At 39.2% G+C, this 27504-nt stretch overlaps 1 protein-coding gene across 1 annotated transcript; it reads right to left on the reverse strand.

The window, feature by feature from the left end:
- Positions 1–5739: 5739 nt before the first annotated feature.
- On the reverse strand, positions 5740–11060 carry LOC130995925 (heat shock protein 90-5, chloroplastic). Its single transcript, XM_057921427.1, has 19 exons — positions 10500–11060; positions 10235–10308; positions 9947–10072; positions 9779–9872; positions 9594–9677; positions 9337–9480; positions 8974–9090; positions 8757–8801; positions 8584–8664; positions 8378–8482; positions 8161–8301; positions 7866–7958; positions 7693–7770; positions 7346–7600; positions 6942–7044; positions 6613–6787; positions 6409–6514; positions 6239–6328; positions 5740–6141 (listed from the first exon to the last, which is right to left on the reverse strand). The coding sequence occupies exons 1-19, from the start codon at positions 10776–10778 to the stop codon at positions 5932–5934; spliced, it is 2400 nt and encodes a 799-aa protein (XP_057777410.1). The 5' UTR covers positions 10779–11060; the 3' UTR covers positions 5740–5931.
- Between the last annotated feature and the right edge of the window lie 16444 nt (positions 11061–27504).

Consider the following 27504-nt stretch of genomic DNA (forward strand, 5'->3'; position numbering starts at 1 on the left):
CAGCTCCGAAAGATTGATGGACCTGCAAGATCTTTCCATAATTGGGCATCTGCTTATCCTTCGTAGCGATGTCTCGAGCCAGGCAGGACTGTTTTGATAGTAGAACAGCTCTGCGAACCGTAGACCTCATGTCTACTGGCATGCTCTTCTCTTGTGTTACAGGGATGTATATTTTTGTTCTCATCAAAGTTTATATGCAAAATCAGAATTTGGTGAAAGTTCAATGTGTTAGTTATATGCAAAGTCAGTATATTAATAATGCTAGTCAATTTTATAAAAAAGAGACAACTTTACCTTTCCAATTAAAATTTTAACCTTTTTTTATTACTTTTTAATTCTATATAAAATATTACAAAACATATTAAAACAAAAAACTACCATATCCTTTTTCATTTTTTTTTTCTGTTTGTTTGTTTGTTTTTTTTTTTTTTTTTTTTTTTGCTTCTCTTCGTTTTTTGCCATCTTTCTTTTTGTTCAGTTTCTTCTTCTTCTTCCTCCATCTGTTTCTACCAAGTAAAAGCTGTGGAAATTCTAGAGTTTTTTCCCCTTTATCCAGGAAAGCTTTTCATTACTGGAAGTCTTGGCAATTTGATTGCTAAAAGGTTGATTGAATTTATAAAATAACTTTGTTTAGTTGTGAATTCAATACAATTAAATTATTTGATATGGATCGCAAAAATCTAAAAGGATTATTTGGCTCTAATCGGTGATCTTTGTTAGGTAAACGAAGATCCCTAATTTGTCTTTGCAGGAGTTTGACAAAAACTTATTATGGATTTTCTTAACCAAGCGAAAAACGTTGAGATTTACGCGGAAGCGAGTCGCAGTAAGGTGTTATGGTGCTAAACAGAAGCGGGATTTGGAGAAGTGGCGGTGTGAAAGGGAGAAGCAATACAACAGTAGCGGTGACATAAGTTTAAGAAAAGAGAGGCTTTTTTAAGGGTTTTGGTTTGTTTTTATAAATTTTAAACTTTTGTAAAAGTTAATTTTAGATTTTTGAAATCTATCAAAATTTTAGATTTTTTTGTAGATAATATATATAAGGGCATTTAGGCAATAATGGCTACCATTATTATATTTTTATTAACTTTGTGGTTAAAATCAACCTTTACTTAAGTAAAACGGCTAACTTAATATTTGTCTCTTTTAGGAATTAAAACTTTATATATAAATATAATCTTAATACATCATATCAAACAACATATTATATATTACATACATTTTAATGTATTCTACCAAATTTGATATTAATATAATATATGGTAAAAGTCATCTCAGATAAACAGATCATATATATTGCCATACCACGTACCAAACAAGTCTCACATGTATCAAAAGGGTATTTTTATAATTCTAATATGTTGGGAAAATTCAGAAGACGTTTTGCAATATTGATGCCACACACTTTATTCAAGTTCATATCTTTAACATCTATCAATTTTTTATATGAACAGACAAGTGCTGGAGAACTTATCAGAATATTGATTCATAAGTCTTACAACAAGGAAATTGCTCCATCATTATTGCTGACTGAAGATGTTAAGAGACCTTCTAATCAAAATTATAAGCAAGATATGACATTTAATGAAGATCATACATTTTCAGCAAAAATGATAATAAGGTACAAGAAACAGTGCAACATGTCTACATCACCTTATATGGATCTGTAGAATGCTAGAAATGTCTATTCGCAGAATTCAACGAGATTATTTTTCAAAGCCAACTACCACTCTTTTGAAGACGTTCTCTTTCAACGGAACTATTTTAAAGATGGTCTATAAATACCCCAGAGGATTCAGATGAGAAGAATACTGAAAACGGTGTTATATTCAAATCTCAAAAGAGCTTGAAAGCATTCTATCTTCATCAAAGAGCTCGACGCATTTTCAAATAAAGGGAATTACCAGTGTTCAAAAAGGCTAGAGTCTGTTATCCAAAAGATACATTCATTTATCTAGCTTGCATACATTCCCTTAAACTTTAGGCCTGATATTATCTCTCAGCCTAGAGTCGAGCACACTCGTGAAAACACTTATTGTTTTGCAAACAGTATAGTAAGTGTTGTTAACGGTACACTCAAAAGTGATAGAGTTTGAAGGTAGTCAGTTAGTAAGCTTCAAGTTGAAGGTTTGAAAACTAAAGGAAAGTCCATGAAATTACAACCATGTAAGTGTTGTTAACGGTATTGCAACCGCGTAAATTGCTAAACGGTTACGACCGCGTAATTTGTGGGATCGGTTTAAGGTGACTTGACTGATCAAGTTGTTCTTGCAGCTCTACAAACAAGGAGTCCTTAGTGAAGGAATTGTCATGTGAACCAGGACTGTGGATATAGGAGAATTCTCCGAACCAATGTAAAAACTAATTGTGTTTTTATCCTTCTGCTTACAAGATGTTTCATGCTCTCACATCATCCTTGTTGAATACTGACTAAGTGAAAAGTTAACCTTAAGATTTTCAGTCTAGTGAGTTCTCTAACCACCATTTTCCACATCACAGCTAAGAGTCTAATTGACCAACTTTCGAGCAGTCAGTAAGATTGTTAACTGATTCACTTATTTGAACAAACTCATTATTTGATATATTGTTAATCACTATGAGAAAACGAGCAAAAGTTGCTAGCTGTTGTATTTCCCTTCCCCCATACACCAGTACATATTCACCTCATGAACAACATAATAATTAAATTTTAGTTGAGAATTATAAGGGCAAAATTATATATTTAAAATTATTTTCATTATTATATTAAATAACGGGCTATAGTGAGTAACTGAGGCTATGTAGACTTACCCTAACATCATGTTGATGATGTTAGATTTGTCTTTCCCATCCTTAAATCTATTTACGATTAAAATAATTTACAAATGAAATATGAATTACATTTTTTAAATTTCTCAATATATATATATATATATATATATATATACATATATACGAATTATATTTGTTAGAGTCAATGTTGACTCCGACAATGTTGGGACCAATGTTGATAACATATGTGTTTTCAATGTTGGGTTGAATGTTGATAACATTCATGGTGTCAACATTTCTGGGTTTCAATCAACATTCCGAAGTCTTCTTTGATTCCATACTTTGACTCTCCATTGGTAATTGTATATATTTAATCTTTACCTTCCTTTCACGTTTTCTTATTGTTTGGTTGTGAAATAACAGTTTTATGCTTGTTGACCACGTTTCTAATAAGTGGATAGGCGGTTATGTATGGTTCAAAGTAGTGGGCAGGTTGTTCCTATTTTCCAGGAACCATGATCTCGTAACCAACATTCCAAGGCTGATCGACTAGCAGTTTTTTAAGACGAATTGCAGCAGTTATAGGAAGGTTCTGGAAGTGGGAAGTGGATGAAACCAACCACGACATGAAGGCCTATAAATGCGGCAAGAAGCTTCAATCATCCTTACGTTTTGGAAGTGCAAAATCAGCGACTTAACATTCACTCACAGCCAACTCGTCATTTTCCTGCTGCAAACGTGACACCGGTTCTTCAAGGATTGCTTTGACGAAGTAGACTTAGGCAGCCAATCTGTAAAGTCTATCTTTGTATCGACGGGACGTCGAGAGCAAGATTTGAAGTGCAAGGCCATTGGAGCGTAGCAGGTTGTTTGCTTTGTTCGATTAACTTTTGTTATTCGGCTGATTTGGGTTCTGTGTTGTATCAACATCGTAGTACAGAAAGTAAATAGGTTGGTTTATCTTAGTCAGGAAATCTGTAAAGATAGATCTCCAGGAGATCCAAATCTGTACTTTGTATTGTTGTTTCAACATAGTGAATTTAGCCTTGAGGCACTCACGGGTTATTTATAATCCGTGAAAAAATATTCCTGTGTGTTATTCTTTTCCGCTGCATGTTGGTTACAATGTTATTAACATTATGTTGATAACATTCCTTCCAACATTACTTTTTACGTTACACAGTTTTATTTTGTTGGTAATTTGGGGCACTAAACTATTTCAACATTTAATATTTACATTTATTTATTAAAAATATCATTTAATTTTGTGATTGTTGTGCATCGCTCGGGAGGCGTACTAGTATATATAAAAATATACTTTCTCCGTCCAAAAACAATTTGTCACGTTGTGGACAAGATCATTTTTAGTAAATGTGAGTGAAATTGTAAGTGGAGTAAGGGTTTCACTTTAAATGTGAGTGAAATTGTGTGTAGCCTATTACTATAAATGAAAGTAACAAATTTTTCGTCGACGGATCGAAAAAGAAATTGTTGCAATTTTTTCATGAATAAAAATCGAGTATTTAAAATAAGAGTTATGCATGTAAGAAGTTTTAAAATAGAATATTTGTCTCTGTCTTCTCTCTTATTTTGTATAATATAATTTTTGTTGTATTTTAAAATATTATATATACAAGAATTATTTGTTTTATAAAATTTCATTCTCTTAGAACTTAGTGTGAGAAATATTGGGATAATTGTCCAAATAAATTACGGTTTGATTTTATAATTTTTTAAAAACATACATTACAATTTTCATGTTTCAATAATATTATAATCTTAACCTCCGGTCTAACACTACAAAAAAAAATGAGCAAATTAAGACCGTAAATTGATAATACTCACTTTTCCATGGTTTTTAATGTTCTTATAATGTCAATTTTGAAGGGCGTTGAGTGTTTGATAGTTATTTTGTATTTGAATTGTTTTATCTTGTGAAATGTGATATTTGTTCATACTTTGGTGAAATTTACAAAAATATGCAGACTAAATTAGGAAAAATGGTCTAAATGAAAGTTGTATATCTTCTCAATACGAGTCCGTGGACGTGAACGGATTGCAAATCGAAGTTCAAATAAAGAATATATGACGGAAACAAGAAATTTGTGCGCAATAGTGATTAGTGATTGTAGATTTTGTGAAAGACCGAAGAACAACTTTACCAATCGCTGATATGGTCGTCGATTTCTCTATTTTTTTTGTTTGCATAAAACAGCTATCGAAACGACGATCGCCGATTTCCTAAAGCCCCGAAGGTTAATTTCGACGATTTATGCGCATGGTCGCTGCTTTTGTGCATCTTTAACCTAAATTCTACTCCCTCCGTCCCACCGAGCTTGAGTCGTATTCCTTTTTGGGCTGTCCCACCGGGCTTGAGTCATTTCTTTTTTTGGCAAAAATTAGGCAATTTAAAGCACTAATTTACAAAACTAATTGCACCCCTTATTATATTCTCTCTCCTACTTTATCACTTTATTACATTCTCTCACTTACTTTATCACTTTTATACAACACACTTAAAATATTAATCTACAATTTCTTAATTCTCGTGCCCAAAAGAAACGCCTCAAGCTCGGCGGGACGAAGGTAGTAATTTTTTTATATATTTTTGAGTTTTGTACTGTATTTTTCCTATATGCCTATATATAGGTCCTTCTGTTAGCCCATTAGGCACATCTTTTTAACTTTTTTTCACCCTTTTTTAGACTCTAGCTTTAAACTTTATTATTTTATTAACCTTTATAGCTCAGATTTATTTCATACTAGAGTTTTGCATAGTTGATGAAATGTATATACATAATATAACATGTATTAATGTCATTACTCTATTATTAATTTTATAATTAGCAAAATAGTAACATGACATTTATTGTTTAGCGCTTTCTGTATCAGTTCTTTCAATTGAATTGATGATGGCTTGCAATATATAAGTCCATTTATTACTCTCTCTCTCTCAGACACACACGACAGGTTATCTTTCTTCAATAATTAACCACAGAAAAAAAGTATATATAATTAACTTGTAAAACTCGAGCATGAATAGCAAGATAGTGAATGTCGTAGAAAATTTTCCATCATCACGCATGATATCTCCCTCTCCCCCTCCCTCTGAAGCCAGCTTCTACTGTGTCTCGCCTAATCAGAAACCCTACCATTTTTCTTTCAATTATGGCAAAAAAATCAATCACTCCAAGGATCACTCTCAGTCCTCACTTCCGAAGGCTCCACAACTTGCGATTCAACGGCCTCCGCCGCACCTGCATCAGCCTCTAAGGAGGCATTCGAGTCACCTTCGCCCTCATCGTCCTCCTCTGATCTTCCCCATCTTCCTCCGAGGGCCATCGCCATCATCTCGTATATCTTGTTGCTTAGCTCAGCCGGGCTGTCAGGCTGTTATAACAGCAAGTGTGAATAAACCTTAAAAGAGCTGGAGCTACAAGGGCAAGAAAAAGAAAAAGGATTCATCTAGAAAGTTTCTGATACTTACAGTGAAGCCACTGGAGATTAAGGCAGTATCGTATAGAAGCTCGACGGCCCTCTTGGCGTCTAAATTGTCCGGCGCGTTCTTGCAAGCAGCCTGCAAAAAGAAAATGGTGCGATTAAATCAGATGTACAAAGAGCGGATTAGATTTTGAATTTGGATTATGCGTATCATACGTTTAGATCCTTGACAACTGGATGGTCTGGATTGATCTCGAGTATTCTTCTACCTCTCATGAATTCAAGGCTCGATTGGTCACCAAGAGTTTGTGCTCTCATCAATCTATTCGAGGATCAAAGAATGGTGAGTAGGTATCAGAAACAAGATTATATAAGCATTTCCAAATCAATAAATATGTAAATGAGATTAAAAAAGGGCACCTTTCCATGTTGGCTGACCATCCAAATTTGCCAGAAACAAGCACACACGGGGACGAGGCTAAACGTTTTGATACTTGCACTTTAGCTACCTTATCACCAAGCTGTTGTTTTATCCAATCGCAGAGGAGATTATACTCTTGCTTAGTTTCCCTTTCACTCACCTCATCTTCGTCACCTATCATTCAGATGCAAATGTAAGCTGAGAGTGTCGTATCAAGTTCATCCAAGAACCAAGCATTTCATTTTTATGTAGAAGCAAGGTGAGTTAACAAATCGACTTAAATCTGGGGGGTCGGTTTTAAAGAGTATAAATATTAAGAGATACTGACCAAGCTCCAGATCCTCCTTGCTGATGTCAACGAATTTTTTCTCTTTGTATGTTTCCAAATTCTGGATTGCAACTTCATCAATTGGCTCGATCAAATAAAGCACCTGCAGATTTAAGTGATTAGCTTGTGTGGCGTATTAAATGACAAAAAGAAGCATGAACTCAACACAAACCAGAACATGCAGACTAAAAAGCATGAACTCAACTCGAACCAGTTCACGATTAAGGCATCATTTACACAGAGAACTCGTAATGGATCTGTGCCTAGACTAAAAAAGCTGGAGCATGTTCGACTGATCAAGCAAATGGATTTAGTTCATAGTTCATACATCACTCCCAACAACCCGTACCAATAACTAGTCACAAGAGAAAGTACGACTCCTCGATTCTAGTTTGTGTACATACCTCAATGCCTTTCTGTATCAATTTTTCCACAAAAGGAGCAGATTTAGCACTTTTTAAGCTGTCTGTTGCCAAGTAATAGATTGCCTTCTGATTCTCACCCATGTTCTCGATATAGTCATCCAAACTTATCAGATCTTCATCACTCTTGGAAGACAGAAATCTCAACAATGGTGTTATTCTCTTGTGATTTCCAGTGTCCTCAATGCAACCCAGCTTCAAAAACTTACCAAAATTCTCCCAGAATTTTTTGTAATCCTAAATTACATCAACACCATAGGTTTAAGTTACATGAAAAAACAATAAAAGAAGCGTCTAATTATTTGTTCATTCATTTACAACCAACCAACCTCTTTGCTCTCACTCTCAGAAAGATCTTGAATCATGTCGAATGCTTTCCTAACCAGTCTTTTCCTCATTATCCTCACCTGGATCAAGAAAATCGAATAAATCCATTAATTTAAAAAGGCATAGCGACTTATAATAACGATTTGGATTTGGCGATAAGAAAGGACTTCCTTACAATCCGGCTCTCCTGAAGGATCTCCCTCGAAACATTTAGGGGAAGGTCATCCGAGTCCACCACACCCTTCACAAAGCTCAAGTATCTTGGAAACTGCAGGTCATCAGATTGATTTTAGATTAACACAAGCATATACAAAAACAAAATATGGACGCTACAATCATAAGGGCAAACCCAATCAACTATATCTTGTGAGACATTAAATAATTATTTTTGGGCAAACACTTGACATGCTCGGTTTACAAAAAAAGCAAGAAAAATCTAACAAGTCTCAAGGCAACAGAGGAGTTCTCACCAGTTCACCATCAAAATCATCTGAAATAAATACACGTTTCACATATAAACGAATGTTTTTTGTCTTGGGATTGATAACTTCTTCATTGTTAAGAGGTGCCATTCCAGGAATGTAAAGCACACTTCTGAACTCCACCTCACCCTGCAGAAGTACTTGATCAAAATTATAGCGGAGACACTGAAAGTTTCACCAGCTCATTCAACATGAACATTCATACCTCTGTGGTGAAATGGGTATAAGTAAGTGGGTCCAGAAACTCATTGAATGTCTTCTTGTAAAATTCTTGATATTGTTCTTTTTCAACTTCCTTCGGGTTGCGCATCTGCATATTAAATACAAAAAAGGAAGGCATAAAGCATACATAAAGATCCAAATGTGAGATAAAAAACAAAAAACATGAGATCGATTCCAGCTGAGACCTACCCATATAGGTTTTGTTTCATTTGTCAATTCCCAGTCCCAATATTTCTCAGTTTTGGTCTTCTTCACCTTTTTCTTCTCTCCCTGGGAAAAGCACCAGAAAGTTTAAATTGGTATGTTGATCATATCCTTGAAAAGAGGAAAAGCAAAATCAACTGTATTTAAAATGCCATTACCTCAGGTACTTCTTCTCCCTCTTTTGGTTCTTCCTCTTCCTCTACCTGCCAAATATTGAAAAAATGTACATCAGCGTTAAGCTTGTCCTGAACAAACTCTACAACAGAAAAATGTAACAATTGACTCAGCTTGTCCTATATAATTATACAACATTTGACAGTGCCATCAGCAACAACGCATAGTTAAATCCTACTAGTCATGATATAAAAGTCGAACCTCAATGGTCCTTGACTTCTCTTGCCATGTATAGATGGGAAATGATACGAATTGTGAGTAATTCTTGACCAAACTCTGGATCTTTGTAGGCTCGGTGTATTCATACTTATCGTCGTCCTGCAAGCCAAAAATTAGTTAGTTGATTTTACTTGAAAACATCCACTACCAACAAATGCAAAAGAACAAATCGCATGAGAATCTTAGTATGGATAGAAGCAGAAAAGTCATCATTTTGAAGAATCTGCACAGTGCTTTCAGGGAGTAGGTCAAGCTTTCTGCCCAAATGAATTAAGTAAAAACAGAATAGAATTATACATTTTACACAAGGAAAAATCTGAATGTGCAAGATAAAAAGATAAATACCCTCAGATAAAGTGTGATCTGGGTGCCTCGGCTGAGGAGCTTGTTGGGATCAGTTTCCTCTCTAATTGAGTAGGAGCTGCTATCAGCCACAGATTCCCAAACATACTGCTTGTCGGACCTGGGGCTCTTTGTCGACACAACAACCTATGACAACGGAAAGTGAAAATTTTAATCAAACCAGCATTAACATAAGAAACAGAAAACATTCAACAAACTATCAAGAACATGTATTAGAGGATATGGGAACCCAAGAGTACCCTATTTGCAATCAGAAAAGCAGAGTAGAACCCAACACCAAATTGACCAATCAAGCTATTGTCAGCCCCAAGGTCCTGGTTCTCCTGCACCAAGTGAAAATTGAATTTCACATGTAAGGTTAGCTAGTTAAGTCTACAAACATGGAAGGTTTAAGGACGCCCAAAGACAATATGACAAGAAGTACCTTCAACGCCTTTAGGAATCTAGAAGTGCCGCTCTGTGCAATTGTTCCAAGACAGTCTATCAGCTCCTCTTTTGTCATTCCAATACCAGTATCCCTGAAAAAGAACGAAGCCATATTAAGCTAATCCACCATTACAATAACTACAAAAGATATAAAATAAATACATACGTTATGGTAATAGTCCCATTGTCTGGATCAGGTTTGATACGAATCTCTAGGTCACCAGAATCTCCAAGTAATGCCGGCTCAGTCACACTCAAAAACCTTAATTTATCAAGAGCATCACTTGCATTGCTGCAGAAAACAAAATTGTTAAAACTCAGCTCAGATTGCAGCAAACTCTTCTAAACATGTACATACACATTCACATCTTCAAAATAAAATCTCTAACACAATGTGAAATACAAAATAACAAGATAACAAAACGAGAAACTAGAGAGCGGAGCACGTCCTCACCTTACAAGCTCCCGAAGAAAAACTTCCTTGTGGCTGTATAAGCTGTGGACTATTAAGTCCATCAATCGACTAACCTGAAATCAAGATAAACATCCAACAGCACCGCATAAAATTTCCATACTCAATAAATAAAGGACATAACACAATCCCATCACAGACTATCAAAATTAATGCTTTTAACAATACAATTCGCTCTAAACATGATTTTCTTCTCAATTCCCACACAATAATGCAAAAAGAAAAATGAAAAGGAAAGGATATTCACCTCAGCTTGATATTCATATGTTTCTCCAGCGCTCTCCGGAGCCTCCTTCTCAGCCACGGCGGAGGCGTCACATCTCACCACCACTCCGCTCCGCCGCCTCTCCACCTTCCACTCCAATCCGCTCCTTAAAAAAGCGTTCTTGAGCCCACTCTTAGGAAGAAAAGCGCTTCTCAACAAAGCCCTATTGCTCTTCCCACCACTATTGATAGAAAAGGACGTCATATTTGGGGTTACGGCCATCGCCGCGGAGGCCAGACTTCTGCTCAACACAGGCGCCATCTTCTCAGTTTCTAGAAAAAGCCCAGGTAAAATCTTAATGTTTTCGTCTGAATTCAATCCGTTTCCTTCGTGGGTGAATCGAATTACAGGCAAAAGGGGGGCTCTTTCGCGTGGTTAGGTGGGAGGTGAAATAGATAACTGGAGTGTGGGTTGCGAGTGAATATGGGTTTAAGGGAGGGATGGAGGGTTCTAGAATTTGGAAAGTGGGATGGCAGAATTAGGGGTTAGGGGTTTAATTTGGAAGTATTGGTTGAAAGAATATAGGGTGTGGATTCTGCCATTTCAGCATAGCAATTATCCTCCAAATTTTTTTATTTGTTTAATTTTTTATGTACTTCTCAAATATTTTGGTCTGACTAATCCTGCTTTTATTTAATGATATTAATCGAAGGCCGGAGTTTAGGCGATAGCCAAGGCCACTTGTTTTCTTATTTTAGGGGATGATAAAGAATAATGACGGCAAATTTTCGCACTTGCCTTTTATTGATGATGATGTATTATAATTCTTGTTTTCTTGCAACAATTCACTTTGTCACTTTACTCGAAATCAAATAATTCATTTTCCTAAGAATTTTTTTAATATAAATTAATTAAAATCACAAAAGATTTATCCAAACCTATGTAATCAGTAGAGATGTGTATCGGTCGGTTCGGTCGACCGACCACCCAAATTTTTACTAATCGATCGATCGAATATTAATTTTTTAATTGGAGCGAAAATCGAACCGGTCAAATTTTGATTTTCGGCCGATTGAAACGAACCGATCGAACTGCAAGCTAAATTTAATTTCAAAAGCAATGAAACAAGCAATAAATTCTTATTCATCCAAACTGCAAGCTAAATTCTTTTTCAACCAATAATCAACAAGTTAAATTCAATTTCAATATTAAGCAATGAAATTAATCGACAACAAGCTAAATTCAATTCAATTTCAACAATTTCAACAGTAAGCAATTCCTAATGTATTCAGGCACGCAGAGGAGGTGTTGACGTAGGCGGACAGAGGCAAACCTGGGGAGGCGAGGTAGACAGGGGGAGGCGGCGCGGCGGAATTGTCAGAGGCAGCGTGGAGGATTTGACTGGATTTAGGCGAGGCAGACAGGGAGGAGGTAGTGTGGTGGATGCAGATTTATAGGGCGGGGAGGCCAGAGGCAGACCGGGGGCGCGTCGAACTAGGGGAGGAGGCTGTCGGAGGCGCGTCAGATCAGGGGAAGGCGGTCCGCAGACTGGGACCCATAGTGTTGGGGTCCCGGAGGGTTGACTGGACAGGTGTATGAGGGAGGGGGGGGGAATACACATGTACGCTATTTTTCGCAAAACAAAACAAACTTAACCAGATTTCAGTTGGAAACATGTTATAGCCTGATACTGAGAAGACTTCAGTATTTTGACATCATTCAAGCACTGGGCTTAACTGATATCCACTTAAGGCTTCAGTCTATAGTTTGTAAAACAGAGTGATCACTAATTTCTTAGCAACAAAAACTGCAACTAACACAGGCAATTGTAGCAAATAATAAGCAATCGAGTATCGTATCCACAGAGACTGTAAAACTGAAATTACTTTAGCTATTCCCTAAACAGACACTCACAGTAGACAGGCAAAGCAAATAAGACGATGAATCAAATATTAAACTTAATAAAAAAATCTAAACAACAGAAAAACAATGATAAAAAAAATCAAATATTAAAATACTCTGACCCTAGGGATGTACTTTTACTAATTAATTACATGCATTTAATCTATTGATTCAATTACCAATTTAATCCAACCCTGATGAGAGATCACAGAACTATTCACAAGCTTCTCTAACGAACACCTATGAAAGTAGATTAATTTATCCCGCTTCACATTCAAGACTCCAAGGAATAAATTAACTCCCAAGCGTACACAAAGAATAGCTCCCTATAGTTTCACCTATCCCATTCAAGTGTCAAGGCTACTATACTATAACATGCATTCCTGAATCGGCTGAACAATTATCGCATTCAAGTCTTCAAATCGAACAACTAGACATGTAAATTATTGGCCAAATAAATCACAAGAAATTAAGCACCAGGAATCATGAATCACAAGTTGGAGGGCAAATTGATATCAATAAATCATACACACATAATTAATCAGCTATTTACAAACCTTAGGTTCAGATTAACGAATTAGTCAGACATCGTAAAAGAAAACATGAACATAATAAATAAGAACGCAATTGGAAGAACTGAATTATATAAAACCGTAGTAAATGAATGTAACAGCTTGAATCTTCATTCTTGCAAAAATCAAAATCCAGTGCTCTAAGAATTGGAAAGCAATAAAAACTAAAGCTATGAAATTGAAAAATAAAAGCTGAAAACTGAAAAATAAAAATTGGGAACTGAAAAAGTAAAGTTGGGAACTGAAAAAGGAACCCAAAATAGGTCAAAAGAAGACCTATTTATAGTGTCAGAGTAAAATACAGTGTTTGAAACCCAGAAGAACTCCAAAAATCGGAAAAACTCGCAAAACCGCTCAATTCGGCGGTCGCCGAGTTGACCGCCGTTTTTGTGCTGAAAAATCACCAAATTCGGCGCCCGCCGAATTTAAAACTCGCAGTGCAAAACTGAAACAAAGATTTTGGTGGTCGGAACGACGCCCGCCGTTTTGGTCGCCGAATTTCTTCTTCAAAATGCCCATTTTCGGCGGTCAAAGTCGTTGACCGCCGAGTTTTGACTGCTGCGCGTGATGTTTTTATTTCGGCCATAACTTTCTCGTTCGAACTCCGATTTATGATCAGTTTGCGCTCACGAATGCGTATCGATATGATCTACAACTTCTATTTCAGAACATTTTTCCAAATTCGAACTCAATAATCCTGCAATTTCCTTCAAAGTTCGAGAAAGAATCATGTTTCACAAGATAAAGCAATTTAAGCACAAAACAATCATCCAACACTCAATTTCCTATAAAATTATCATCATATGAACATTAAAAACCATGGAAACTTGAGTGTTATCAACTCCCCCAAACTTAAGCCATTGTTCGTCCCCGAATAATGAGAAGAACACAATTGATAACACGAATGGATAAGAAATCTAGCTCGTCGATGCCTCCGAATAATAAAGAATGATAGAATTCTCAAATCCTTAATAATTAAGCACAAAATTCACCAATAAACACAACCTATAGCAAAATCAACCTTGACATTCCAAACAATTGAATCTCACACGGTATGTGTATCACTCAACTCTCAATTTGATGGAATATATAGGACGTGTATGCTCTCATCGAATTAAATACAATATAGATCACTTACCATAGGCTTGCCAATCGTCTATAATCTCCATCGCTAATAGTGTGCCAGGACTAAGATCAAAAAGGTCTTTTTCTTTGGGTTATAATGTAAGGACATTGGTTAAGGTAGGAAAAATATAGGCTAAGTGACTCAATAAAAAAAAGATTAAGAACACCAACCTTATAGCTTCACAAATCAAGTATGGAATAAATTCCATCTTCCATCCAACTATATCACCATAAACAGCATAATTCAAGAGATTTAATCATCACAAAACAGAACTAAACACTCTTTTATGCTCTCCATTTATTTCCAACACACAAAGTCGATTTTCTAACAAATTTCTCAATGTACACTCGACTTCACACTTTTTTCTCTTTTTTTTTTCTTGAACAACTTTTTTTTCTTTTCTTTCCACAACTTTTCTAGAGCTTATAAGAGTAAATAGTAACACAAAATCATTCCTTCTTTTTCACAACCCACTATGAATATTCACCACACAAAGAACCCCATATACTTCATCACCCCCTATCATCCGGCTAAAGAATAAAAGCTAAATAGGCTCAAAGTGGATAACAAAGGATAATTTTTTTTCAAGGACAGTGTTTGGGATAATAAAGTGATTAACAAAAGATGGCCTAAAATCATCTCATAATCCTGGGTACAACAACAACCTCAACACAGAAACCATGGCAAGTTCTAGAAGATCACCACATGCATGACAAAACTCACAACAAAGAATAAATTGTGTATGATAAACAGTTATGGTTAAAAATCTCACAGGTTTATTCAACGTCCAAAAGCCAAGGTTAAAATCACTCTAGAAGTATGCAAATTAGTTCCAATTATGCTCAAATCATCAAAGAAAAATCAAATTCCAAATTTTTTCACAGAAATCATCATTGGCATCTCACCAGAAATCTAAAGGAGCAATAAACAACTCAAAAACAAAAAAAAAACACACACCACCAACCAAGCAGGATAAAACAATAAAGCCAACAAACTGATAAAAGTGATACGCATATCTACTCTCACCCCCTCCCCCAAACTTATTACAGAACATAAGTTCGAAAATAAGTTTGGAGGGATGATGATATGTGTGTCACTACTCACAGGAAAATATATGCTCCACGGTGGTGATGGTATGAACAAGGCGCGAGTTCCCTGATACGTCTTCGACTTTTGGGCCATTTGGCCCTAGTTTTTTCTCTTCTTTGTGTTTGTTTGAGTCGTCTAGGGGAGAAAACATGTATTCAGGAGGAGGAAGCTCGGAAAAGGGCATATGCACGAAATATGGTCAGAATGGGCATTACCAGAACAAAACTATCCAAACTTCCAGAAGTGAAACTTATCAGGAAGAGAGCTCGGCGAAATACCCCTCAGAACCATTCGAGGCGCGGGAATCTCCGAAGTGTACCACCTGGTGTGAGGCTAACCGAAAGAAGCAGTTGGTAAGGCCATAACAGCAGTCGCAGTCAGCACAGATGAGCTATATATGAACCAGGAAGAGAGCTCGATGAAGTACCCCTTAGAACCATTCGAGGCGCGGGAACGTTCGAAGCGTACCACCTGGTATGAGGCCAACCGAAGAAAGAAGCTAGTATGACCATTCCCGTCAACAGCAGTCAGCAACTGGAGCTATATATGGAAAGACGTGTGGAGGAGATTGCCCGGAAGATTCTGGCGAATTCTAGCAATGGAAGGATCTGGAATAATGTGGAATCAACCCCAAATCCGCTGGAGATCCATTATCTATCAAATCAAATCAAGGATCAAGCTAAATATGGAAGGAAATAATCTGCCAGATTTGGTCTGCCGGCTAGGGTTTACCGAATTGCTATATAAACTTCAGCATGTGTGGCTGGCAGAGGGCAGTTTTTAGAGGAGAGTGATCCACGAGTTTTTCATTACTTACATAGTAGTTTTAGTATTCTTCTAGGCTTAGACTTTTGTTAGTTCACCAAGAAAACAATTTACTTTTTATTTTTTTATATTTTTCGCACCAAACAATTTAGTTGCTTTTCGTATTTCAATTCCGTTGTGACGAACAAAGCCAAGGTTGTTGCCTTAGGTATTTTTATATCAAGTATTTCAAATTTTCTTTCATTCATGTGTTCAATTTATTTTGCATTTACGTTTTTCAATATGTGTGAGTAGTTCTTTTGGTGAGGTTTAAGGGGTGGAAATAATTGTTGTTGGGAACCTTGTGGAATATCCTAACCCTTGTTTTGATGATACCAAAATTCATAGGACTTAAATGTAATAGACTAGAATCGTTTTTGAACTCAAGTGTTAGAGTTCGTTTCTAGTTTAGTTGCGGTGTCAAAGACTGAAGACTGAAGACTGAAGAACGAAGACTGAAGACTGAAGACTGAAGACTGCAGTTACCAACTGAAGTATCAGTTGAAGAATCAGTTGAAGACTGATTATTTAATGCGCGCCATGGACTGATACTAAAGTCAAGTATCAGTTGAACATTCCTCCTAGGACTGATCTTCCAACGTTCAGAGGAAGCCACGTACGCTCAAGTACAGCCGCATTAAATGCAGAGATATCTCAATATCTTGTCTCTGCAGAGGTCATTCCTATCTGGTGGTTACTTTTCAGAGATGTCACATCTCCTGTCCATCAAAGAGAGCCGTTTCCACACAGACAAGGAACCTCGAAGATTGAAGCCTCAGCCCAAATTCGAATTGCTCTCCAACGGAAGAAATCTTGAGGACGATTTATGCCAACGGATCTATTCAAGAGTTCTCCTACAAATAGCGCTCGAGGATCACTTCAATCTTCACCGATTCAACGACATAAGCTGAAGCTCTGCCGAAATAGCTACTCAGCCTAAAGCTTAAACCGCCCAAAGCTTGAATCGAAGAAGAGAATTCCAAAGCCAAAATCAGTCACTGCTGATTACATACATTCTCTTAGACCCTAGGCATATATTCTGTGTACCCAGAAGCCAAAGGTCAAACTTGCTTCAAAGAACTTGTTCTTTGTAAGTATAGTTGGCACTCGTTTAAACCTCTCCCCCATAAGAGTGTTTGAGTGACTCGGAGTTTCAGAAGGTGTTCTGAACTCTGATAGGGAAGTCTGAGCACGAGGTGTGCTTACCAAGAAAATCCTGCGCGAGCTGTGTAGGTGCTGAAATCCTGCGCGAGGTGTGTAGGTAGGGAAACCCTACGCGAGGTGTGTAGGTGCTGAAGAGAGAGCTATCTTCAGTTCACGGTTTGCAGTGCACCCGGGAAGCACTTGCGGAGTGGATTGTTGGTCTGATCAACCAACCGTGGATGTAGGAAAGAGTTTTTCCGAATCACGTAAAAGTCTCTGTGTTATTTACAGCTTTCAGTTTTACATTCATATCTGTGTTATTTCAATTGATAAAACTGAATGCTGACTAACTGAAAAGAGAAACCTTAATCCAACTATCTGCTCCACTGAGGCTATTCGAAACTAAGTTTAATTTCCGCTGCGTATGATATCAATCTGACTCACTATCCTCTGATAGTAAGGAAGAGAGATATCATCTTCATCTCTGCAAACACGACTGAAGCCCTTACGTGGATCAGTTAAGTTCCAGTGACTTAACTGATAACTCTTTACTGAAGAGCTTTCAGTATCAGTCGTCAACCCTGTTAGTCAACACTTATTTCGGTTAAAAAGGTGTCTTGTTTGCGTGTAAAGTTTCGCTTCTATCTCTGACTGAGATCCCTCTGATTGAGGTTTGTAGATAGAAAAGACAAAAATAGCCTATAGGTGTATTCCCCCCCCCCATACACCTATTCGAGACTCCCCCCGGACCCAACAATTGGTATCAGAGCAGGTTGTTCGCAAGAACTATCTGTCTCTGACTAGTTCTACTTGAACTAGATCCTTATTAAAGGTCTCGAAAAAAAAGTTTTACTCTTTCTTTTTGTTTTGTGCTTGCTACTTGCTTTTTCTGCTGTTACCTGTTCTCTTTTTTTTTGATGGAGACTAACCACAGCAGATTATCTTCTCTACCTATGTTTTGTATTGAAAAATACGACATATGGAAGTTTCGGCTTGAAAGCTTCCTCATTGCCCAACATTGTAGAATGTGGGAAGTCATCACCAGCGGTCCAATCATTATCACCGAAACTGTAAAAAGAGTTCCTACTGACATCCGTCAGGAACCTTACGATGAGGATCAGCCCAAGTCAAAGGCAGACTTCACCACAGAAGAAAGGAAGCAAGATGAGCTAGACAACCTCGCCAAAAGCATCATCTCCGGCACCGTTCCTGACAAGTATGTCATGAAGATCATCAAGTGCAGGACAGCAAAGGAGATGTGGGATATTCTGGAAAGAATGTGCGTAGGTTCTGAGGAGATCAAGGAGAATAAGCTTTCCATAGCTTGTCAGAAATTCGACTCCTTCCTCATGCTCAAGAATGAATCTGTCGAGGAAATGGAACAAAGATTCAACCTCATATTGAATGAAGTTCAATCCATTTCCAAAGACAAATACACTCAACGAGAAATCAACTTGAAGATTCTTCGAGCACTGCCACGAGGAGAATGGCAGATCTACTCAGTCGCTCATTAGCATAAGCCAGGATTCAGTCAGCTCCCGACAAACAAGCTTTTCTCCGATCTCATGGCAAATGAGTTCGATCTTCTGAGAAATCTTGGTAACAAGAAGGCTGGAGGATCAGACGAAGATGGTCCATCAACCTCAAGAGGAGTTGCACTGAAGGCCTCAACCAGAGAAGGCAAGAAGCAGATCAAGGAGCCAACGGAACTCAACCCTGAGGACTTCTTCAGTCAATATGCCTTGTTGACTGACAGATTCAACAAGATGGAATCCAAGTTCCGGAAGTACAGAAGGTTCCACAAGCAGCACTACAAGGGAAAAGAAAGAGAAGGGGACTCCAGACATTCCACAGATCGAAGCGGAGAAAGGAAGTCAGCCGCTTACGACATCAAAGAATTGGAATGTTATGGATGTAGAAAGAAAGGACATTTTAAGCATGAATGTCCTGATCTGACTCCAGCTGAGCGCAGAGAACTGAAAGCAAAGAAAGATCGCAGATCTTTGAAGAAGAAAGCGATGGTTGCTGATGATGCTGACTCTTCCAACGACACATCAGAATCATCCGACTCCGACAGTTCCAGCTCAGATGATGAGAGCCGAGCCCTGATGGCCAACAAATCAGAAAGTGTAGCTGACAACAGCTACGACAATGGAATGAATGGCCCAGAGGTAAAATCTCTCACGAAAACTCCATATACTGATAACTTCCTGATGCTTTCAGGAGACCACTCAGAATTTGGAGATAGCTCATCCGTTGAAACTGACGAGTTTGATCAGCTCCTGACTGATCACTGTCAGCTGAGGAAAATGTTCGAAGATCTCCTTAAGCAGAATCAGAAAAAGGACAAGGAGATTGATGATGAACGAGCTAAACATCAGACAATCATCTACTTTCCGGATGAAACATGTCTTGATCAGCTAATCATGGAGAATAGCCGACTGAAAGAAGAGCTCAGACTCTCCAACTCAGAATGTGAAAGAGCTTCTCATGAAATCAAAAGGCTTAATCACAAGCTGGAAGAAACAGTCAAGAACTGCATGATGCAGTCTCCCATGATGAGCAACTTTCCATCGAAAGGACTGGTCAACAGCATCGGAGGAAAGGTTGCAGCTGCCAAAGGAAAGGATATCATGATCATCTCTAAGAATGATCCTTCTGAAATCACAACCTCAGAAGAATCAAGAGATCATGATATGGATGAAGTTCACAAGCGCAGACTGATGGCCAGATCAAATGTTCCACCTCCACGAAGCTACAGACGAGCTAAGGAGGCTCCCAACCAGATCATCTTATTGAAAAGGCTGGATAGCAGATTTCAGTCAAAGATCCGGGAAGGAACATCAGGAGCCAAGAAGAATCTTTCTCATCAACCCAGAAGGAAGAAAGGCCACATCAGTCAGAAACTGACATCCTCAGTTCAGTTTCAGAAAGAACTACATCCATGGAGATCAAGCAATGCTGAGTCCAGTCGAGCCATGCCACTTCCTCGACGACAAGCCACTGGACGTCAGACAAATCTCCATAAGTCTGCAAAGACTAAAGTATCTCACGGAAGATACTTCGGCGAGCAAAGAAGACCTCAACCACTCACCAGACAGAACTGCTACAAGAGTGAGGCCTTCAAAAGGATTTCTCAACGGAAGGATGCTCAATTGCCACCTGAAGCGCCAACGACACCGATCAGACATCCAACAATGCGCAAGAAATCAGCCAGACCAATTCTGAAGCAGATTTGGGTTCCAAAGGGAACTCGAACTAACATTGAAGGACCCAAGGCTTGATTGGGTACCTGAAGCAACTCTTTCTTGCAGGTCAATGTCAGGAAACATAAAAAGAAGGAAGAGGCCAAAGCTTCAATCAGAACGTGGTATCTGGACAGTGGCTGCTCGAAGCATATGACGGGCTACAAAGAATATCTATCCCAGTATGTTGAGAAAGCTGGATCCAAAGTTGCATTCGTAGACAACTCGATTGGAGAAACAAAAGGCTATGGTGTTCTCAACATGGGTAACGCCAGTATCAGTAATGTTAGCTTTGTTTCTGGTCTTAAACATAATCTGTTGTCTGTGAGTCAATTTTGTGACAGTGGTTTCACAGTGAAAATCAAAAAGGATGAATTCACTGTTAGAAACAATAAGAAGAAGGTGGTTCTGAAGGGATTCAGACAAGGAAGTCTCTACGTCGTTTCTTGGGAAGACAGCCCACCAGAAACGTGCCTCATCAGTAAAAGCAGCTCAGAGCTCAATTGGCTATGGCACAAGAGACTCAACCATCTCAACTTCAAGACGATCAACAAACTTGCTAAACATCAACTGGTAGAAGGACTCCCTTCTATTGTATTCCAGAAGAAGCAAGAATGTGAAGCATGCCTCAGAGGAAAGCAGACGCGGACATCATTCAAGTCAAAGACAGGACACTTCTCTGAAAGGATTCTGCATCTACTTCACATGGATCTGTTTGGCCCGATCACTCCAAGAAGCTACAACGGTAGGAAGTACACCTTGGTAGTTGTGGATGATTATTCACGATATACCTGGGTTATCTTTCTTTTCAAAAAGAAAGAGACACTGGAGGAACTGCCAAAGCTGTTGAAGAGACTGAGCGTTGAAAAGGAAGTCAACATCATCAGCATCAGATCAGATCGTGGGACTGAGTTCATCAATACTGTCATTCGTGAGTATTGTGATGAACAAGGAATCAGTCATCAAACTTCTGCAGCAAGAACTCCACAGCAGAATGGAGTTGCAGAGAGAAGAAACCGGTCTCTAAAGGAAGCAGCAAGGATGATGCTAGCCGAGTCAAAACTCCCCTTGAAGTTTTGGGCCGAAGCAGTCAACAACGCATGCTACACGCAGAATCGCTCCTTCCTCACTCAGAGACATGGAAGAACTCCATACGAGTTATGGAAGAACAGAAAGCCATCGATTGCCCACTTTCATGCTTTCGGTTCTAAGTGTTTCATACACAACAACGATAAGAAGAGGTTGAACACCTTCGATTGCAAGGCTGATCCAGGAGTCTTCCTTGGATACTCCGGAACAGAACGTTCAAGCAAAGCCTATCGAGTGTTCAATACTCAAACTCTATGTGTAGAAGAAACACCTCATGTGATCTTTGATGAGTCTACAGATGGTTTCAGGGAACAAGATGCTGAAAAGAATGTTCAGATCATTGAAGGTTCCAAAGCTGAAATCCATACTGACGAGCCCTCTACTGTCTTGGTATGGGGATCTGGCAAGGATGAAGATAATGAGATGCTTCAGTATCAGAAGATCAACCAACGGTCTGAAGTTCAAACTAGAGCCAATGCAGATGGCAATAGTCAAGGGGGAACTCCAGTTGCTGAAGTTCAAATTGAACGCGCAGAAGCCGCCCCAGCTCAACTCTCCCCTGCTCCAGAAAGTGCTCAACATCCCAGAGCCATTCTAACTGAAGAAGCTCCACCATCTCCTGAAGAAATCAAGAAATATCGAAGATGGTTTGAACTCCACTCTAAGGAGAACATCATTGGAGAACCATCAGATGGCGTCAAGACTCGGAGATCTATGTGCAACCTCGTCTTCGACATCAACCAGAACTGCATCAACGAAGATAAGAATTTTAGCTGTTTCTTATCAACTACAGAGCCGAAGGATATTGAAGAAGCTCTGAAGTCCACAGAATGGGTCATCGCAATGCTAGAAGAACTCAATGAATTCAACCGGAATTCTGTTTGGGAGCTTGTGGATCGACCAGACGATGCAAAGGTGATTGGCTTGAAATGGATTTTCAAGAACAAGAAAGACGAAGAAGGAAACGTTGTGAGAAACAAAGCAAGGCTTGTGGCTAAAGGATACAGTCAAGAAGAAGGAATCGACTACGACGAGACATTTGCCCCAGTTGCCAGATTGGAAGCAGTCAGACTCTTCTTAGCTTTTGCAGCTCACAAAGGTTTCAAGGTACACCAAATGGATGTCAAGTGTGCATTTCTCAATGGAGTGCTCACAGATGAAGTCTATGTAGAACAACCTCCAGGATTTGAGGCTGCTGGACCAGAAAAGGTGTACAAGCTGAAGAAAGCGCTCTATGGGTTGAAGCAAGCACCAAGAGCGTGGTATGATACTCTCTCGGAGTATCTGATTGAACAAGGCTTCAAAAAGGGATCTGTGGACAGAACGTTGTTCACTCTCAAAGAAGGAGAAGATCTCTTGCTTGTTCAAATTTATGTCGATGACATAATCTTCGGATCCAAATCCGAACACATGTGCAAAAAGTTTGCTAACATCATGAAGAACAAATTCCAAATGTCCATGATGGGAGAAATGAATTTCTTTCTCGGATTGCAAGTCAAGCAGACCAAAGAAGGAATACTGATCAGCCAGTCCAAGTATGCAAAGGAGCTGATAGCTAAGTTCGGTATTCAGCACATGAAGTCAGTCAAGATCCCAATGAACACAAACTGGAAAGTTGATCCAGGTTCAGAAGGAAGCTCTGTCTCTTCGAAGAAGTACAGAGAAATCATTGGATCTTTGCTGTATTTGACTTCGAGTAGACCAGATATCGCATTTGCAGTTGGGGTTTGTGCAAGATATCAATCAGATCCTAAGGAAGCTCATTTAGATGCAGCTAAGCGGATTCTGAGATATCTCAAGGGCACACCCAATTTAGGATTGTGGTACCCAGCAGAGGACGACATCAAGCTCACCGGATTTTCAGACTCCGACTTCGGTGGATGCAAGCTTGATCGCAAATCAACCTCCGGAACATGTCAATTCCTAGGCAACAAGCTCATCTCTTGGTTTTCTAAGAAGCAGACTTCAGTCGCCACCTCTACAACTGAAGCTGAATATGTTGCTGCCGGAAGCTGCTGCTCACAAATCCTGTGGTTAGTCCATCAACTAAAGGACTATGGGATCGAGGAAAAGGAAGTTCCTATCTATTGCGACAGCTCCAGTGCTATTGCAATCTCCCAGAATCCAGTTCATCACACCAGAGTCAAACATATTGAGATTCGACATCACTTCATTCGTGATCATGTCGAAAAGAAGAATGTCTCTGTGGAATGGATTCCCACTGCTATTCAGAGAGCGGACCTGCTGACCAAGGCTCTTCCAGAAGAGAGGTTCAACGATCTTTGTGCAAAGATTGGCCTAATCAACCCTGAAGAGTGATGCTGTGTTTGAAGATCTTCTCAAACAGTCATGCTGACTGGTGGTCAACCAACTGCTGCTTCTACGTTCGTCGACGTAAAAAGCAATGAAGTCCGAGTGCTCATCTGAAGAGGAAGTCATCCTGATGAATCATCCAGGATCACGTGGTATCAACTAACTACTATATTCAGTTGATCAGTAAGTATTTTAAAATGCTTACCTTTTCAAAATCAGTTATTTCAGTTTAGAGCTTTAAGTTCTTAGTTCAAAATCTTTTCTCTAACTGATCAGTTTCTTTCAAAAACTTTAACTGATTATTGGAATTGTTGGAATTGGAATATCCGAATTAGGACAAGATTTTTATAAAGTGAAAATCTGTTTTGATTGAACTTGTCCTGATCTTTTTGCCAAAAATCCTTCCAACCTTTTTGCCTCTGCAATAAAATTTCTCGAAACGCTCATTGACATGACATATGTAATGATGCCTTTTGAAGTCCCTCGCAGTGACGGCGGACGCGAAATTTTTCTTCAATTGCATTTAAGGCACAGTTTTCGAAAAACCTTTTCATCTTCTACATGGTTCACATCTTGTCTATTTATACCATGTTGTCTTCATAAGTGTTTCTGCATCAACTAACAACTCTCCACAGCCTTCACTGTGAGAAAAAGTTTCAATTGTTTCCAAAGTTGCAGATAAAAATTGTTCCGACTAAAGGAGAAATCTATGACTGCAAAGTCATGGAGTGGAAGAATGACGCTCATAGTCTTGGTCTTCACCGGACCCTTCCACTGGATCACAACGTCTCTCCGGCGTCAAAGTTTACTCTACCCTCACTTGTATCCAGCGAAACGAGCGTCTTCTATCCTCATGCCCGGTGCATCGGCTTGAAGTACCTGTCTGAAATAGGACAGACTTCATCGTCTTCACATGGAGGCCTCTTGCCCACTGTGAAGCTTCGATGCCAAGCAACAACAATGAGCAGGAGCTCGTTGTCAACCGGTGCAAGATCGACAGCGTATATCCTCACGATAGCCGCTGATTCGATTTTCCTTCCCCACACAACTCTCCTCATTTGCTTCTTTCTCTTCACCATCAACCCTCCTCTCAACCTCCTTTGGTTTGCATGATTGCTGCTCTCTTCTTCCCCGTTTCGAGAGCCATGCAAACCTAAACCCACCCCTTTCTTCATCTCCTTCCCTGTCTCCTCACCCATCTTTCATTTTTCTTTTCTAAACCCTCCGCCTTCTCCGTATACCTCTGACCCTCAACATCTTTCTCTGGACCATTCTGCGATTCTGTTTCCACGCAGTGGTCTTAGCTTCATCCTTCAGTCAAAATCCCACCTTTTTGATGTTGCCAAAAAGGGGGAAATTCTTAAGAGACTTATTCTCAAAAGACTGAAGACGATCAAGCAAAATGATCGTCCTATTTCATCAGGATGATCATGAGGAAGATACACCAAGAGGAAGAGACCTCAAATCAACGGAAAACAAGTGAGAGTGGAACAAGCTTAGGAACATTGAAGACACGAAGACAGAAGATGAAGATCAAGAAGTTCAAGGCGCAGCCAAGCAGACTGCTGGAGTCCATGGTTTATCCATGATGTTTTTGTTTTACTCTTTACTCCAATGTAAGTCTTGCTCTGTACCTAGACTGATGGCTTATCAGTCCGATTAATGAAATGAACTTCTTATTGATCTCACCCTGAAGACAATGACTCTTTGTCTAGGCTCTGATTTATGGTTTTTCTGTCTTCTTACTGTTCTGTGTTTAGAACTGTTTTCGTTCTTGCTCTGAGTACAAGTTATTTAGGTTCTATTGTTAAGGGGGAACAACTTTCACCCCTTGTCTAGAACTTGTACTGTGAGCTCAGTCTTTTTGCTGTCTAGAACTGCTGTGTGGTTTTGGCATCATAAAAAATGGGGAAATTGTTGGGAACCTTGTGGAATATCCTAACCCTTGTTTTGATGATACCAAAATTCATAGGACTTAAATGTAATAGACTAGAATCGTTTTTGAACTCAAGTGTTAGAGTTCGTTTCTAGTTTAGTTGCGGTGTCAAAGACTGAAGACTGAAGACTGAAGAACGAAGACTGAAGACTGAAGACTGAAGACTGCAGTTACCAACTGAAGTATCAGTTGAAGAATCAGTTGAAGACTGATTATTTAATGCGCGCCATGGACTGATACTAAAGTCAAGTATCAGTTGAACATTCCTCCTAGGACTGATCTTCCAACGTTCAGAGGAAGCCACGTACGCTCAAGTACAGCCGCATTAAATGCAGAGATATCTCAATATCTTGTCTCTGCAGAGGTCATTCCTATCTGGTGGTTACTTTTCAGAGATGTCACATCTCCTGTCCATCAAAGAGAGCCGTTTCCACACAGACAAGGAACCTCGAAGATTGAAGCCTCAGCCCAAATTCGAATTGCTCTCCAACGGAAGAAATCTTGAGGACGATTTACGCCAACGGATCTATTCAAGAGTTCTCCTACAAATAGCGCTCGAGGATCACTTCAATCTTCACCGATTCAACGACATAAGCTGAAGCTCTGCCGAAATAGCTACTCAGCCTAAAGCTTAAACCGCCCAAAGCTTGAATCGAAGAAGAGAATTCCAAAGCCAAAATCAGTCACTGCTGATTACATACATTCTCTTAGACCTTAGGCATATATTCTGTGTACCCAGAAGCCAAAGGTCAAACTTGCTTCAAAGAACTTGTTCTTTGTAAGTATAGTTGGCACTCGTTTAAACCTCTCCCCCATAAGAGTGTTTGAGTGACTCAGAGTTTCAGAAGGTGTTCTGAACTCTGATAGGGAAGTCTGAGCACGAGGTGTGCTTAGCAAGGAAATCCTGCGCGAGCTGTGTAGGTGCTGAAATCCTGCGCGAGGTGTGTAGGTAGGGAAACCCTACGCGAGGTGTGTAGGTGCTGAAGAGAGAGCTATCTCAGTTCACGGTTTGCAGTGCACCCGGGAAGCACTTGCGGAGTGGATTGTTGGTCTGATCAACCAGCCGTGGATGTAGGAAAGAGTTTTTCCGAACCACGTAAAAGTCTCTGTGTTATTTACAGCTTTCAGTTTTACATTCATATCTGTGTTATTTCAATTGATAAAACTGAATGCTGACTAACTGAAAAGAGAAACCTTAATCCAACTATCTGCTCCACTGAGGCTATTCGAAACTAAGTTTAATTTCCGCTGCGTATGATATCAATCTGACTCACTATCCTCTGATAGTAAGGAAGAGAGATATCATTTTCATCTCTGCAAACACGACTGAAGCCCTTACGTGGATCAGTTAAGTTCTAGTGACTTAACTGATAACTCTTTACTGAAGAGCTTTCAGTATCAGTCGTCAACCCTGTTAGTCAACACTTATTTCGGTTAAACAGATGTCTTGTTTGCGTGTAAAGTTTCGCTTCTATCTCTGACTGAGATCCCTCTGATTGAGGTTTGTAGATAGAAAAGACAAAAATAGCCTATAGGTGTATTCCCCCCCATACACCTATTCGAGACTCCCCCCGGACCCAACAATTGTTGTCAATATGTAAATATTCGTGAGGCATTTGTTCTTTCGGTTGAGTCTCGTGGTTCCAGACGGATCTGTGCCAAACCATGGACCGTAGGGGCCTAACGGGTGATCTCCGTTCGGTAAAACGCTGTTCGTGTTAAGCAAAGGCCAGGGCATACCAGGGCGTGACAACCGGTAAACCCACGACCGAGTAGCTGAGCAGCGTCAACAAAAGGCGTTGTAGATCCGAAAGGTGGGGAAAGGATT

This window comes from Salvia miltiorrhiza, chromosome 7, assembly GCF_028751815.1.
Source record: "Salvia miltiorrhiza cultivar Shanhuang (shh) chromosome 7, IMPLAD_Smil_shh, whole genome shotgun sequence".
Lineage (NCBI taxonomy): Eukaryota > Viridiplantae > Streptophyta > Magnoliopsida > Lamiales > Lamiaceae > Salvia > Salvia miltiorrhiza.